The 15,142-nt window shown below is 42.1% G+C and overlaps 3 protein-coding genes across 6 annotated transcripts in view; 1 reads left to right on the forward strand and 2 right to left on the reverse strand.

Annotated features, from left to right (window-relative positions):
* LOC117499160 (amyloid beta A4 precursor protein-binding family B member 1-interacting protein-like) overlaps nt 1–15,142 on the forward strand; it is a 611,089-nt gene that overhangs the window by 67,608 nt on the left and 528,339 nt on the right. The window lies entirely within an intron of this gene.
* On the reverse strand, nt 2,092–5,558 carry gpbar1 (G protein-coupled bile acid receptor 1). Of its 3 annotated transcripts, none has more exons than XM_034151471.1 (2): nt 5,399–5,558; nt 2,092–4,609 (listed from the first exon to the last, which is right to left on the reverse strand). In XM_034151471.1, exon 2 carries the CDS (start codon nt 4,571–4,573, stop codon nt 3,560–3,562), a length of 1,014 nt encoding a protein of 337 aa, XP_034007362.1. In that variant the 5' UTR covers nt 4,574–4,609; nt 5,399–5,558; the 3' UTR covers nt 2,092–3,559. The 3 variants fall into 3 exon arrangements, with proteins under 3 accessions (XP_034007362.1, XP_034007363.1, XP_034007364.1); XM_034151472.1 differs by having other exon boundaries at nt 5,383–5,558; XM_034151473.1 differs by lacking the exon at nt 5,399–5,558 and adding an exon at nt 4,717–4,785.
* Nucleotides 10,745–14,569, reverse strand: aamp (angio-associated, migratory cell protein). The gene is made up of 11 exons (XM_034151457.1): nt 14,231–14,569; nt 13,544–13,678; nt 13,334–13,453; nt 13,029–13,168; nt 12,656–12,800; nt 12,494–12,577; nt 12,235–12,350; nt 12,045–12,139; nt 11,782–11,872; nt 11,457–11,611; nt 10,745–11,368 (listed from the first exon to the last, which is right to left on the reverse strand). The coding sequence occupies exons 1-11, from the start codon at nt 14,322–14,324 to the stop codon at nt 11,293–11,295; spliced, it is 1,251 nt and encodes a 416-aa protein (XP_034007348.1). The 5' UTR covers nt 14,325–14,569; the 3' UTR covers nt 10,745–11,292.

The following is a 15,142-nucleotide window of genomic DNA, read 5'->3' on the forward strand; positions in this document are numbered from 1 at the left end:
CAGAGAAGCACTGCTGTGATTGGTTGTTTTTGCTGCCAGTCAAGAAATGACGCTTCGTGATTGGTCAGCACCCGACAGCGCAACATGTCCCGAAACATCAGCCGTTAGCTGTTAGCACACAGAGCTCACAGCTCCTCATATCTGTTCAGAAACTGGACAAAGGTTAAACAAGTACAAACCACAGACTGTCTATGTCATGGTGAATACAGTCGCTGCTTTATTTATGTCTGTATGCCATTGTTGTGAGTTTGGACGGAGCAGCTACAGGTTAGTTTATCCTAATCGATCCGATCTCCATTCAGAAAACACGCATTTTAAAATGTTTTTCGCCTGCCGTCTTGTCTGCAGACTTGTCACAGCATTAATTCATGGTTTTTACTAACAGGTATCAGTATGTTGTTACTTCGGCATCATTTTGAAACGTGTATTACAATTAAATCACGGAAAGATATGTTCATTTTGGTGCTGACCAATCACGAAGCGTAATTTCTTGACTGGCAGCAAAAACAACCAATCACAGCAGTGCTTCTCTGGCTGGCTCTGTCCAATCACAAACAAGAAGTGTTCTCCCTAAAGGAATACCCTTTCCGTATAAGTTGAAATGCTGTGGTGTTTTCTGAAATGCTGTGGTGTTTTGTGAAATGCTGTAGCGTTTTCTGAAATGCTGTAGCGTTTTCTGAAATGCTGTAGCGTTTTGTGAAATGCTGTAGCGTTTTGTGAAATGCTGTAGCGTTTTGTGAAATGCTGTAGCGTTTTCTGAAATGCTGTAGCGTTTTCTGAAATGCTGTATTGTTTTCTGAAATGCTGTGGTGTTTTCTGAAATGCTGTAGCGTTTTCTGAAATGCTGTAGCGTTTTCTGAAATGCTGTATTGTTTTCTGAAATGCTGTGGTGTTTTCTGAAATGCTGTGGTGTTTTGTGAAATGCTGTAGCTTTTTCTAAAATGCTGTAGTGTTTTGTGAAATGCTGTGGTGTTTTCTGAAATGCTGTGGTGTTTCCTGAAATGCTGTGGTGTTTTGTGAAATGCTGTGGTGTTTCCTGAAATGCTGTTTTGACTTGCACTTCAGGGCCACCGTAAGAAACGCTGAAAAAAGTTTGCTAATAAATGTAACACTAAAATAAAGAACAGGTGAATAAAGTAGTGTTTCTGTTCTGTTTGTCCACAATATTGGGAAGAATATTCATTAAGATGATCCGGAGTAGAACTGGATGCTTAAAATACTTTTTTCCCCAAAGAAAATCTGAAGGCATTACAGAGTTTACTTTTAGGCTGACTTGCACTATAATACAATCAATAAATAAAGTGCTATGAACAATACATCTGCTCTCTTTCCTTTCAAGTAACATGAATATATAGTCAGATATTTTGGAAAATACATTTGTTGCCAAGAGTAAGATGAGAAGATTGATATCACACATGTAGCCTAAATATGTAGCTGCATGGAGCCAAGAGCTTGTTAGCTTAGCTTAGTATACATATTGAAAAGAGTTGAAATCCCTTTCCAGGCTAAGCTAGCTAACGTGATTTTCACCCTCGGAAAAATGTTCTACCCTATCTGTTAGGAATCCAGACATAGTTTGGGAACAGTGTGTTTGTTTGTCAGTTGCTTTCCACCTGATACAGATAGCGTCAGTCAAACAGAGCCGGACAGTCTCATCCTGTTCTCCTCGGTCTTCCTGACACACGAGTACACACTATTCCAGTGTTTCCCCTACCAATGCGGGGCGCTGCTAAATTAAAAAATAATATATATATAGCACCAAATTGCAACTGAAGTAATCTATCTACGGTCACTTTTCACATTGAACATGTGCTCTTTTATTAAATAAACTAAACGCCTATGTTATTTATCCAATGTATGTGCATGTTTCAGTGTCCACTGCTTTGCGTATTCACATTCTCCCTCCGCTCTGTTTCTGAAGGGCGGGGCTCGTTTTATTTGTTTATTATTATTTTTTAACCTCAAGCCGTCACGGTAGTCGTCACGGAGAAGGACACACACAACCTGCCCAGGTGGACGCGCGCGAACGCGACAACGAACGTAGCGTGCGCATTCTAAAAATAGCTCACAGATGGAGCAGGTACCGCGGTTTTGAACTACAGTATTGAATTTGACAGAAAACAACAATGAAACGCCAGCAGAAGAATAGTCTAATGAGTTGGGTGAAAAAAAAAAGACAGGAGATGTGAGTTGGTTTATTCAGTAAATTAGCTCAGGATAATTGGATGTTCTGTCTACACCTGTTGATGTGAGGCTAATGCAGGATTTGCTAGCTTGATGCTACCGGCATTTAGCGGCAGCCAGTGACTCAACAAATTGCCTCTTAAAATGTATCGTCAGCAATGTATGACAAGCAGACTGCTTGTTTAATTTTAGACTCACACCAATAGCTCAATATGATCATAACACGATTGCTTTCATATCAGAGATCAGATGAGGTGGAGCTGCCTCCAGCAATAGAGGATGAGGCAGAGAGAAGCAGCAGCAGCAGCACAGGGTTGCAGCAGGTATGTTATATGCTGTAGTCAGGTGATTTAAATGTATCAATGAAAGGAAGAAGTGTAGGCTACATGATAAGAAGGGAATACAATTTGAATAAAAGTAATACAGTACAGTGTAACACTGTACTTTATTACTTTTTAATGTACAAATACTTTGTTACTGTTATTAAATTCAAATTAAAAAAAAAAATGTCACCGAGCAGCACCCTGCCAAGGCAGTAAACCTAGGGGAAACACTGCTATTCCAATGTGGAAAGCCTACTGGAACATAGTTTAAGCAAAGCAGGACATACAAAAGACATACAGTCTGTGTGCCCTGACCTCTTCATGATATCCCATCTCTCCTAATGTCCCGTAGCACTTCAGATTGTGTGCTTTATAATTTGATTAAAGTCTGCTTCAGCTCGTCTATTTCCACCCACATACTGTAGGCCTACCGTATGTACACATTTTAAACCAGACTTTAATTAGGGAAACAAAAAGCATGTATTGCATGTTTAATCAAGTCTCAAATAAAAATCTAATTTCCCTTGCATGGATTTTTACAACAAATAGGCCTACAGTTTCAGCTCATCAAACAGTATTTAAAAGCAGCTTTTAAAGGTATTTAACTTTCCTGTAACAGTTTATCTAAATATAGCAGAAACGAATTTGCAACTGTAACATGCACACATGGTTTACACCTTTCTTTGCTGCATGTTCTTGCAGAAAGTTCCTCTTTTAGATTGATTGGATGCATCCCTTTCCCCTCTTCATCTTGCATACCAGTATATAGATAAACACGAGTGGAGTAAACATTGCTGGCAGGTGGTTGAAACTTGGAAAAAATCTAAACTGATAACCAGCACAGGCAGGACGAGGAGAAATAAGAATATAGTCTCAGGGTTGCCAACTTTGGGTACCTGGCTGGAGTGAGATTTTGATATCATGGGTTTAATTATACATATGCGCACTAAATGACTGCTATCGTGTCAGTAGCGGGACCTTAGCATATATATAGGATATGTATACAAATACACAATATTGGACACAGACTTTAAATATTCATCAGTTTCTTCTCAGACCGCCACTTCCTCGGACCCCTGCGTCCTCCACCTGTCTCTGAGTTTCTGGACAAGTTTATATGCAGGTTCTGTGTACTGCCTGTTGACTAGGCCGAGCACCAGCGGCACCACCGCCATGCTTCCAATCCCGGCGCACGACAGCACGATGTGAGTGGTGGAGTTCCCCCTTGTATCGCTGATCAAGAACCCTATGCAGACGTGCATGTAGATGAGGTAGGGTACCCAGCATGCCAGAAAGGTCAGAGACACCGCCACCACGCAGCGAGTGTAACGCAGGTTAAGCCTCTGCTCTTGGTCCGAGGCCTGACTTCCCCTCTCTACTGAGCGATGGAGGCGACATATGTCCTTCAGCTGGCCTCGGGTGATCCACAAAACACGGCCAGTCATGCCAGCGATGGTGAGAATAGCAGGTAAGACCAGTCCATACACCTCCAAGTAGATAAAAGCGTTGGGGAATACGCGCCTGTACGAGCAGCACGTTGTTCTGTTTTCTGAACAGTTTGAAAGTAGAGTTGTACTTGCACAACAGCCGTTCCAATCAGGCCCTGTCCAGTTATTCCACCCAAAAGCAGGTAGAGATGCGTACAGAAGTGGAGGCGTCCAAACCACAAGCAACGCCAGAGGGAAGCTGCGGTGCATCCACAGGTTGTTGTAATGCAGGGGGTCGACAATGCAGATGTAGCGCTCATAGTGGACCATCACCAGATTAAAAAGGAACGCCAGGAAGAGGAAGTTTGGGAAAATGTGAGCCACTAGGCAGGAGCTGAAACTCAACTCTCGGTTCAGACCCATTAACGGTATGAAAGGCAGCGCCACCCCCGTGCACAGATCTGCCACCAGCAGGCTGAGGAAGAAGTAGTTGGGCGTGTTGTGGAGCTGACGGTTCCAGGCGATGCCCATGATGATGACGAGGTTGGCCAAGATGATGGAGGTGGACAGGGGTATAGTGATGGCGTAGATTAGGTGCTCTCCAGAGAGCAGAGCATGGGAGTCGTTGCTGTCCATCATGTGAGAAATCTGCAGACTGGTTCCACTCCCATCAACCTTGCAGGGCGGAAATGCATTGGTAAATAAAGAGAGATATTCCTATCTACAGTTTAAAAGAAAACTTCTAAAATGCAACAGAAAATATGCATTTGTATAATAATTACCTTCACTTTTGGTTCCTTAAAGTACTCCTTTATTAAGTTGAGATAAAATACTGAGCTATGAGCTTCTTGTGTCAGAACAGTTACCGTGCACTAGCCTATACACTTCCTTTCTATCATATCCTGTCAACTGAACACAATTAACCCTTTAGTGAACAAACAGCCGAGATAAGGGCACGTGTAAACGGACGTGAGGCCACTTTCATTCAATAATTCATCAGCAGGGACTCTAAAGTTACAAACGCTTAACAAGTCAGTGAAACTAGTCAGTTTATGTGAAAATCTCTCTAGTTACATATTTTGATGGTACAAATAAATATTGCAAGATTATTCAAATGTCAGTACACATTAGGCTGCTGGCTCAAAAAAGGGAGTTTTATAGAACCAAAGTCCTGTCACAGTTTTCACCTACAAGTCTTTAAAAGGTTTAAAAACATAACTGCTATTCACTATTTGGTTTAATTGATGTTCTGTTGGATCTTCTTGTGGGGATTTATCATTTAACTCATCTTATCTTGTTGTGAAATTAGACTTCCTTTAGAGAACGTGAGGCACCATTTTCTCACGAGATAAAATGTTGCTTCACCATACAAAGATCGCGTTTCAACATTTGTTATCACCAGTAACAGATAGGCAAATATGAACCATTTAAAACAAAAAGGAACAAACCTTGGAAGACTTTTACCTTTTAGGTCCAGTCATGTATCCTTGGAAAAATCCCTTGCATATCACATGTACAAGAAGGAGATGCATCACCACCACCATGGAGTCCAGGAGCGTCTTCTTTATCCTTTAAGATCCTTTCAGCTACAGCAGCCTGACCACACAGTCACAGAGAGACAGAGTGAGGAGCCAAGAGTGTCTCTCAGATACTTTAAAGGGGAAGTGCACACTGAAGGAGGAGAAGGAGGAGGCGTATATCTCTCGTTTCCTGCAGCTGGTCATGCTGAGGTTGGGATGGTCAGTGTCCACTAACCATTCAGCTACTGACTTTGTCTTGCAGCCTTTGTTCCCTACTGTCCATGAATGCATCTCTGAATGGAGGGAGGATGGGAACTGTTATCACTGCAGCCTGAAGAACATGCCTGGGTATCGACCTGACATGAGGTTTAAATTCACACCCTCCATAATGGCCCCCAGATGCTTATAAAAAGATAGTTATGATCAACTTAAACCTCAGTTAGAAAATGAAGTGATGGACATAAGAAGTTGGGAAATACATCCATTTTCTCCTTAGTTACACATTTAGTTTACAGACCAAGACAGTGTTTAACATTTTACAACAAACTGTTGTCCAAGTTCACCACTTCTTGCAACATTGCCTTGTGTCTATTTCCTGGGGGTGTTGTAGGTCCTTTATCTCCTTTTAAATCTCTAATTTAAGATAAATAATAATATTTAAACACACCACCCGGCCACATTATTTTTATTATACACAAAAGTCAACTAAATGTAGGGTTAGGGTTAGATAGATAGATAGATAGATCGTACTTTATTGATCCCAAATTGGGAAATTGTTTTTGTTACAGCAGCATAAAAGGCATTTTACAATAAAACAAAATATACAAGAATAGAAATAAAATATAAAATATAAAATATACATGTCGAAATAGAAAATATACATGCAGATATTATATATATATATACAAATATATATATATATATATTCAAAATATATGGAATATGGAGTATTAAATATGAAACAGATTATGTATGAGTAAAATGTACAACGTGGTTTTATTTCTAGAGAAACTATGGAGCAGAGAGTTCTCTTCCAGCCAGAGGTGATTTATTGTACAGAGTTATTGCAGTGGGCAGGAATGTTTTCCAGTATCTGTCCTTGTGGCAGCGGAGCTGCAGCAGTCTGTTGGAGAAGGAGCTCCGTTGACTGTCCAGCTGCAGGTGGAGAGGATGGGTGGGGTTATCCATGATGGACAACAGCCTGTTCAGTGTCCTCCTCTCCACCACAGCTTCAAAGGGGTCCAGCTTGATGCCGATGACTGACCCAGCTTTCCTGATCAGTTTATTGATCCTGCTGGTGTCACCGGCTCTGATGCTGCCCCCCCAGCAGACCGCAGCAAAGAAGAGTGCACTAGCCACAACAGACTGATAGAAGATCTCCAGCATCTTGCTGCATACGTTGAAGGATCTCAGCTTCCTCAGAAAATAGAGTCGGCTCATCCCCTTCTTGTACACAGCGTCAGTGTTGATCCTCCAGTTCAGCCCATTGTCTAAGTGCACTCCCAGGTACTTGTAGACCTCCACAACAGCCACATCCTCTCCTAGAATGCACAGGGGCAGAGGAGGAGATGTCCTCTTCCTCCTGAAATCAATGACCATCTCTCTGGTCTTGGCCACATTCAGAAGCAGATGATTTCTTCCAGTCCACTCAACAAAATCACCCACCAGCGCTCTGTACTCCTCCTCCCGTCCATCCCTTATACACCCTACCACTGCAGAGTCATCCGAAAACTTCTGCAGGTGGCATGACTCTGAGTTGTATAGAAAGTCAGAGGTGTATAAGGTGAACAGGAAAGGAGACAGCACAGTCCCCTGTGGAGCTCCAATACTACCAACCACCACATCAGACAGCACACTGCCCAGCCGGACGTACTGTGGTCTGTCCGTGAGGTAGTTGGTAATCCAGGAGATGGTGGACGAGTTTACCCTCATAGCCTGCAGCTTGTCACTCAGTAGCCGAGGCTGGATCGTGTTGAATGCACTGGAGAAATCAAAAAAGGTGATTCTCACAGTGCAACCCGATCCATTCAGGTATGAGTGAGCACGCTGCAGCAGGTAAATAATGGCATCGTCCACCCCCAGGTGAGGCTGGTAGGCAAATTGCAGAGGGTCAAGGAATGATCTGAGATGGGCCAAGACCAGTCTCTCAAGCACCTTCATCACATGAGATGTGAGTGCTACAGGGCGATAGTCATTGAGCCCAGAAGGAGTTGTCTTTTTAGGGACCGGAACAACGCAGGATGTCTTCCACAGCACCGGGATGGTCTCTAGGTGCAGGCTCAGGTTGAAGAGATATTGGAGAACAGGAGCCAGCTGGCGTGCACAGGTCCTCAGGACCCTGAGGACCTAACGCTAACTCTCTTAGCTAGAAAACAATTACGGACCGTCTCCACAGCAGCGTTAAAAAAATCTTGGAGGTGGGCGTATCTGAGGCTTGGGGATTTTTTTGCGATCAACCAATCACATGAATCTCCCGCCCGCGACATACGAAGCCAAAAAGCCCGAAGTAAACTGGATATAAACTCCCCAAAACAGGCGAAAACATACCACTGTCTCTGCCACCTCCCTCCATGCCTGGCTCCTCCGGTTTATATCCCGGTAGGTCTGGTCATAAAGCACCGGGTGATTGATTCGCTACCGCTAATTTCTCCTCCATTTTTTGGAATATGAGGAAATGACCTGCGGTATGTCTCTCCCAGCATACACGCCGTTTGATTGGCTAGAGCTTGAACTGCCAGATTTGCGTACACGGGATTTGATTGGCTGCCGCTTCCACCTCAGCTTCAAAAGTTGAACATTGTTCAACTTTGAATCTTGAAAATCCTGAGAATCTCCGCTCGCCTGCCCACAATGCATTTCGGCGAAAAGTGAGGGAAAGTGACGTCACCCCATTCAAAGTGAATGGGCAGAAGCGTTTCAAGATTTTTTAACGCTGCTGTGGAGACGGCCCGTTAGCCTACTGTTTTCCACCAATTGTTTAAATTTAGATAGTTGGACTTATAACTAAATACATAAACACATGTATACACTTTTATTTGACACAATTAAGAGCCAAGCTAGTTTTCTTTATACCTGCTTTGAGTTTTACAAACCCATTTCAAAAACAGCCATACCATTCTGGTTAAAACAAATGCTACGATGTATTTGCTCCAGACCCTAACATATACAAAGACTGCTTACGACAGTGTGTACGTCTGAATTCATAACAGCCGTCACACACATCTCATATTTAAACACAGCTTTAGATGGAGGGCCGGTGGGGACCTGTTCTGTGAGCCAAACACGAAACACTCCTTTACTGATAGTCTGGAGCAGACCTGGTGCTGGTTGAGATGGACGAGCTGCAGTCAGATAATGGCTTTTAAACAAATACGTTCCCGAGGTCTGGAGCGTCCGGAAGACACTACGCAGGGAGGACAAGCTGGACGTGAAACCACAACATCTTCACATTACAAAGGAGAAGATGGAGCATTTAGGCTTTCCTGGAACACAGGGTCCTACTCAACAGCACATGATCTAATCTCATGTTTTATTCACAGTGGAAATATTTAATGTGATATGATTCATTTAAAGTCCTCAACAGAATCTCTAGCTGGCAAAGGAGTTCAAAGATTGTTTGTCAAGCTAGCTAACGTAAGCTAAAACACGGCTCCAGCTATATTGGCTTACACTTTTTTCATTGATTGTGGCACACTTTTTCTTTCTTTTTTTAGGATTTCCGTTTCTTTGACCATTTATCCTCCGCACTTTAACATTTTTGCTCCTTTTAACCGTTTTTTATTTTGAACCTCACACTTCAATTTGACCCTTCAACTTAGTATTTTTCCATATTGAGAAACTGAGCTGTAAACCCCAATTTTTTTAAAATAAAACATAAATGATTTACCAATTTAAAATGATTACACTTTTTACAATGTCACCTAACTGAGTCCCTTCTTCATAATGTTTCCGTCTCTCTGCAAAGTGTGAAACAGATGTGTTTTTAATGGGTTTGTCTCCGGGCCTTCTCTTCCTCCAGACATGTTTACCTTGGCACCAGCACCTGTCTCTATCTGCACAACCAATTTGTTTGGCATCTGTTTTCAGCGCACCACCTCCCTGACAATGAGCTGCGCTTTAATAGATCAGGCAGTGGCCGTGTCAGTCTAAATGTGATAATCCTGAAGGCCATTCCTCGCCTTTGTGTTCGTCAGCACGGTGACCTTTGAGGCCAAACACGGCTGTGACAGATGAGGAAAACATCATGCTACCAGGTGTTTCTATCCCCTGGCCCAGCTGCATGCAACAATGCTGCTTAAACACTGAGTTTAGTCCATACAATAAAACATGTCATGACTACAGAAATACACTTGATTCTGTGCATCATCTCCTAACTATATGCCACCATACTCAACTATTTTTACAATGCCTTGAAGAAGTACACAAACATGTTTGTGCGTGCAAGTGTTTTACGGCCTGCCTGTCCCGGTGAGTTATGCATGGACCCTTAGACACATACAATGCGTGAGCGGAGGATCCAGGTACGAGGAAGAAGCACTTGTGCACAGGATTCCCGGTTGTTTTTCCTCATATAGCTGAGAGGAGAACAACAACAGAACAATAGAGTTAGAGTAACAGAGCAGGTTTTGGCCTTGAAAAAAGAGTTTTTATAAAGTATGAAGGAGGGCAGTTTGAACCCTGACTGAATCACGTTTCCTCTCTGCTATCTGTGGTCTTCATCAGGGAGAGGGTAACCAATCACATTTCACTGAGTCACTGCAGAGCTAAAGTGCATAATGTTGTAAGATTTCCTTCGAACATGTTCTCGTACTTTAACAAGCAGAGATAAATATGTTAGCAAACACTTAGTCACACATATACACTGGTGAGCAGCTGCTTCGCCTGTGTTAAAGCATACAGCGAAGCCGCTAATGTATTTCCTGATTGTGGGAAATACAGGTCATGGATGTAGAGTATTTTTTGCATGATCAACATCTACTTGGTGATAGAAAGTGTAATTGTTAGAAAGGGTTTTTACAACATCTAAGACCTATTGTATATTTGATGGAGCCTAGCAAGGGAGTCCTGTCTCCTGACTTCTGTTACTCATATCTGATAAAACAGATAACGCAGTCTGAGTTAAAACTGATTCAAATTATAGTCTAAACAAGAAAAGAGCCCACTTGAAATAAGATTTTTTTCTCATGTCACCATAAAGGGACCACTTTAGTCTGAACTCAGTGCAGAGACTGAAACAGACACAAGTATAAACAGTTTCTTTTAAGATGGAGGAAACAGTGATAGTCATATAGAGAATTAACATACCCAGAAGAAAGGATACTATTTATTATTTTTGTATTTACACTTGCATCCAAACTTGGTGAGTCATGGTGAGAGCTGGAAGACCACACACATTAAACAAACTCCAATTAAGGAAGAAATTATATTGGAAATTCCTCTTTTCTGTCTCATGTTTTATCTGTAAAGTCATTTAAGGCATACAATAAAAGGGGTGTCAAAGGGAAAGCACACTGTAATGTATCACTCTTCAATCTCTGTTTAGTCTCTCAAAATGTGGAACAAGAGGATACTTAAGAAAGAGACAATGACCAATCCGATTTAAAGCGTTTTTCTCTCTCAGTGAGACTTATTTTAAATATTTTCCAATCAAGCACAACTGATGGAAACTGAAGAAAACATATTTTGGTTGTTACAATCCTACTGAAGCAGGTCAGATCATTGAGATCATTGCTGAGAACACTTCAAAATCCCGAGGGGAAGGGAAGAAAAAGTCTGATTATGAAATGTCTTTGCTGTTTCTCCTAAAATATTTCCTCTCTTCTTCTTTTCTTCCTCCCTTTAGCGATCGGGTCTTTGGAGGCAGAACACTTTCGACTGGTTGTCTCCAGAAGCAGTGACGGCGAAAGTCCCTTCCCTGAAGGAGAAATAAACAAAAACAAGAGTAAATAATCATAATTTAGTGATTAAAAACGGTGTATTGACATCTTAAGAGGAGACGTCACCTGTTGATGGCGAAGTTGAGGATCTCTGCGCTGTGGCCGTGATACTCCGCCATGATGCTGCCGGTTCGAGCGTCCCACAGGCGCAGCGCACCGTCTAAGCAGCAGGTGGACACCACAGAAGAAGAGTCCTCCCACTGCAGGTGAACGATGCCGGCCTGGAGGACCACAGGGAGGAAATTCAGCATAAAATCCTTAAACTCTGGTTAGTGGAGCTAATGAAACCGTTTTACTAGAGCAGGTAGGGTATGTTAAGAAGATAATCAACCAACATGTGTTATTACCATAGCATGGTCTACTAATTAAATAACTTCCTGCTGTGCGTTACCTCATGTTGGCAGCGGTGCCTCATGACCTGAGAGGAGAGATCGTACACGCCCAGAGTCCCGTCCAGATACGCCACGGCGACCAGAGGCAGGCTGCAACACACCAGAGGTCAGACACTAGTACAGGCAAAACAGGGTTTTATATGTATTCATTATTTCTCTACCCTAACATACATATCTTTAAGGCTGTTTTCTAAAAATGTGAGGTCTCCTAACATCAGGTTGCTGGAGGATTTTACAGGGGTTTACACTCTTCACTACTCACATGTTGCAGAATCCCACAGATTCGATGGAGTTTGGTTCCCCGTCATGTTGTGATGGTTTGACCTTGCCTACGTCCAGCGAGTACTGTCCGACCACCTTTACACACACACACACACATATTGGAAAAACAAAGTGTGTGAGTTTGCCCTGCGTTGTAGTTCTACAAACAACAGTATTGTTTTGGCACCCACCTTTCCTGTGGCGGTGTTGATGAGCTTGGCGAATCCGTCCACCGAGCCCGTCAGCACCAGAGAGCCGTCCTTGTTGCAGGACAGGCAGGTGAGCGCCCCCCGGTGGCCGTCGTGACCTGTTATAAAAGGGAAAAACTGTTTTAGTCAGCAGCACAGACACTCAGATATATGGAGAACAACACATTTTCTTGGTTTTATATTTAAATATTTGAAAAACTAAAAGCCAGAAATACAAAAAGGTACCAGAAGCTTGACTCACCTTTAATGACGTGAGCTGCATTTCCCTGCTTCAGATCCCACACACGTACCGTGCCGTCCTCATAACCCACCACCGCCCGTTTACCTGCAATAAAATAGAAGATATGATTTAGCTTTTTTACACCGAGACATATCCTCAGCGTCTTGTAGTCCCGTCTCTCACCGTCGGGCAGCACTTTCCCGCAGGTGGCCTGGCTGGCAGCGCTCTGGAAGGTTTTACACTCTCCTGACGGGATCTTCCACATCCACATGTTGCCGTCGTCTGTTCCCGCCAGCAGCACCGCGGCGCAGGGATGCCACTCCAACCACTGAGTGGGAAGCAGAGCAGACACAGTATTTCACTTGTGGCTGATGAGCAGATCTTATAATTATCCTGGGTTGTGCCTTGCTCTGCAGTTGAAGGAGGAGAGAATATCTGATCTGATCGTTCCCTTCCTCCTATGTGGTCACCCTCTCCCCATAAATTCCTCAAGGGCCAATAAAAAGACCTAACACAAGTGCTCACAGATGCACAAACTAAACACTGAGGCTCGTACCTCCAGATCTGCCACTTCGAAGGACCAGACCTCCTCTTTGGTTTCTATGTTCCACACTTTAATCAAACCGCCCATGTCCCCCGAAGCCACCATGGAGGAGTCGTGGCTGAACACGGCGCACGTCACAGAGTCCTTGTGACCTGTGGAAACAAAGGGAAACGATGACTTAATTACTGAAATACACAAACATAACATAGTTTAAATATGATATAGAGTGCATGAACAGATGCAGCTTTGTCTTATATATTTATTCTCAGTGTAGCTATCAATCCTATTAGTTGTGATCGCAGCCCTCAGACTCTCACCCGTGCACTCCAGCAGAACTTCTCCGTCGCTCACCCTCCAGACGTACGCCTTGTCGTCCTCTCCTCCTGTGACGGCCATGCTGTTCGTCGCAGGATCCAAACTCACGCAGAACACTGAGCCTGGACAGAGGAAGGGCAGCGGAGAGTCATTTTAGAAGTTGAACATACAGAATATGCCTGATGATAAATCAAATCGAGGCAAGACGCTACCTTTGTGTTTGGAGAAGGTGAGCTCGCTGTCGTCCTGCTCCGCCTCCATCTCGTCCTCCGTCTCCCAGCCTTCGTCATCACCTTCGTTTCCGGCGTCTTCAAAGTCAATGTCCTCCAAGTCATCAGCCAAATCATCTAAGTAAGAGAAAGAAAGTAAGTTAAGATGGAAAACGTCAAAACAAATTCAGAACCACCTCACCCAAATTATTATTTTCGGACATTGTAAACCAATAAGATGGCAGTGTAAGAACTATGGACATTAACACCCTTACTCACATGACAGTAGGTATTACAAACATACATAGAAAACGAGAAAATACATATATATTAATCTACTAAAAAGTAATTACAATAAATTAAAGTTGTTTAAAATAAAAAATATAAAATATATTTTAAAAATTAAAGTAACAAGCAGTGATTTGAAAAATAAATAAAATAAAATAAAGTCTGCTAAGCAAATATAGTATTAATAACAACAATGGTGGCATCGTTTTCCTATACAATAATATAGTTACAAATGTGATAATGCAAGTGGGAGTGAATTAGCTGCTAAAAGAATATTGATGAAGTCAAATAGATAGAACTGATCTTCAAATAGCAGTTGAAAAATCAACTTGTCACTGGTTGTCAGAGGAACACGTCGCCTAAAGGTGATTCTTTTACAGTTGTTTACCATTTTTAACTGACCTGGTTCAGGATCCATGTCGTTGAGGTCGATGACTTCAATAATTTCCTCATCTCCGTAGAGATCAATAGTATCTCCCTGCGTGTTGTTATCCATGCTGTTAGCGAGCTAAAAGCTAGCAAAACACCTGGAAAGTAAAGACTCAAACTAACCTGACTTCAGGCTACCTCTCTATGATAGCTGGTTAAAAAGTCCTTAAACGGGTAAAGTCCACACTTTCACTCACAAATACTCGCTGTTATGTGAATTTAAAGTAACCAGGAGTTAAATATCAAACTGGATACCCATGGTTTCTTCACATGCTGCGGTGGCTGGAGAGACAGACGCAGAATGATGACGTAAGGCGCAGTTCGCCTCCCTGTCCACAGGATGGCGCTGTTGTCTACAAACAAAATCAAAACATGGTAAAAAATACTGCAAAATAATACTCGTTTAAAATGTATTTTTTCATAGCTGGAACTTATTTCTAAAGATGATTCGACCCCTTATTGTGTTATTTCTCCTCATAAACATTGACATTAACACTAAAATAATCAGATTCTAAATTTGTATAATACTTTTGAAATATATCATAATAGCCATAAGTTATGAAACAGGTTTTAAAAGCAGGTTTTATTATATATAATGAATTTGTTTCTTTGGTTTCTATGCTTTAGTGAAGTTTGCACAAAAATGTATAAATGACAATAGGGCATTTATTTAAAGTTTTTTTTAAAGGCTGAAGCTTAAGTGTATTGTCCATACCATATTTAAATAGCCTAGTATATTCTAATAAACATTTAATACACACATAAAATCATACCTTTATCTTTGTTTACCAGCTAATTTACGATTTTCTTGTGAAACCATTTTCAATTTAATAATCAGCATCTTGCATGCACCAGATTGGCCTTTTTTTTATGATATTTGACATA

The sequence above is a fragment of the Trematomus bernacchii genome, unplaced genomic scaffold, assembly GCF_902827165.1.
Source record: "Trematomus bernacchii unplaced genomic scaffold, fTreBer1.1, whole genome shotgun sequence".
In the NCBI taxonomy this organism is placed as follows: Eukaryota; Metazoa; Chordata; class Actinopteri; order Perciformes; family Nototheniidae; genus Trematomus; species Trematomus bernacchii.

What these genes read in the sequence shown, in the direction of transcription:
- gpbar1 (XM_034151471.1), bottom strand. Translation starts at nt 4,573, where the DNA reads ATGATGGACAGCAACGACTCCCATGCTCTGCTCTCTGGAGAGCACCTA.
- aamp (XM_034151457.1), bottom strand. Translation starts at nt 14,324, where the DNA reads ATGGATAACAACACGCAGGGAGATACTATTGATCTCTACGGAGATGAG. An exon ending in AGTTCTGCTGGAGTGCACGG is followed by an intron (nt 13,169 to 13,333) that starts GTGAGAGTCTGA and finishes TTGTTTCCACAG; the next exon opens with GTCACAAGGACTCTGTGACG. An exon ending in CGGGAAAGTGCTGCCCGACG is followed by an intron (nt 12,578 to 12,655) that starts GTGAGAGACGGG and finishes ATTTTATTGCAG; the next exon opens with GTAAACGGGCGGTGGTGGGT.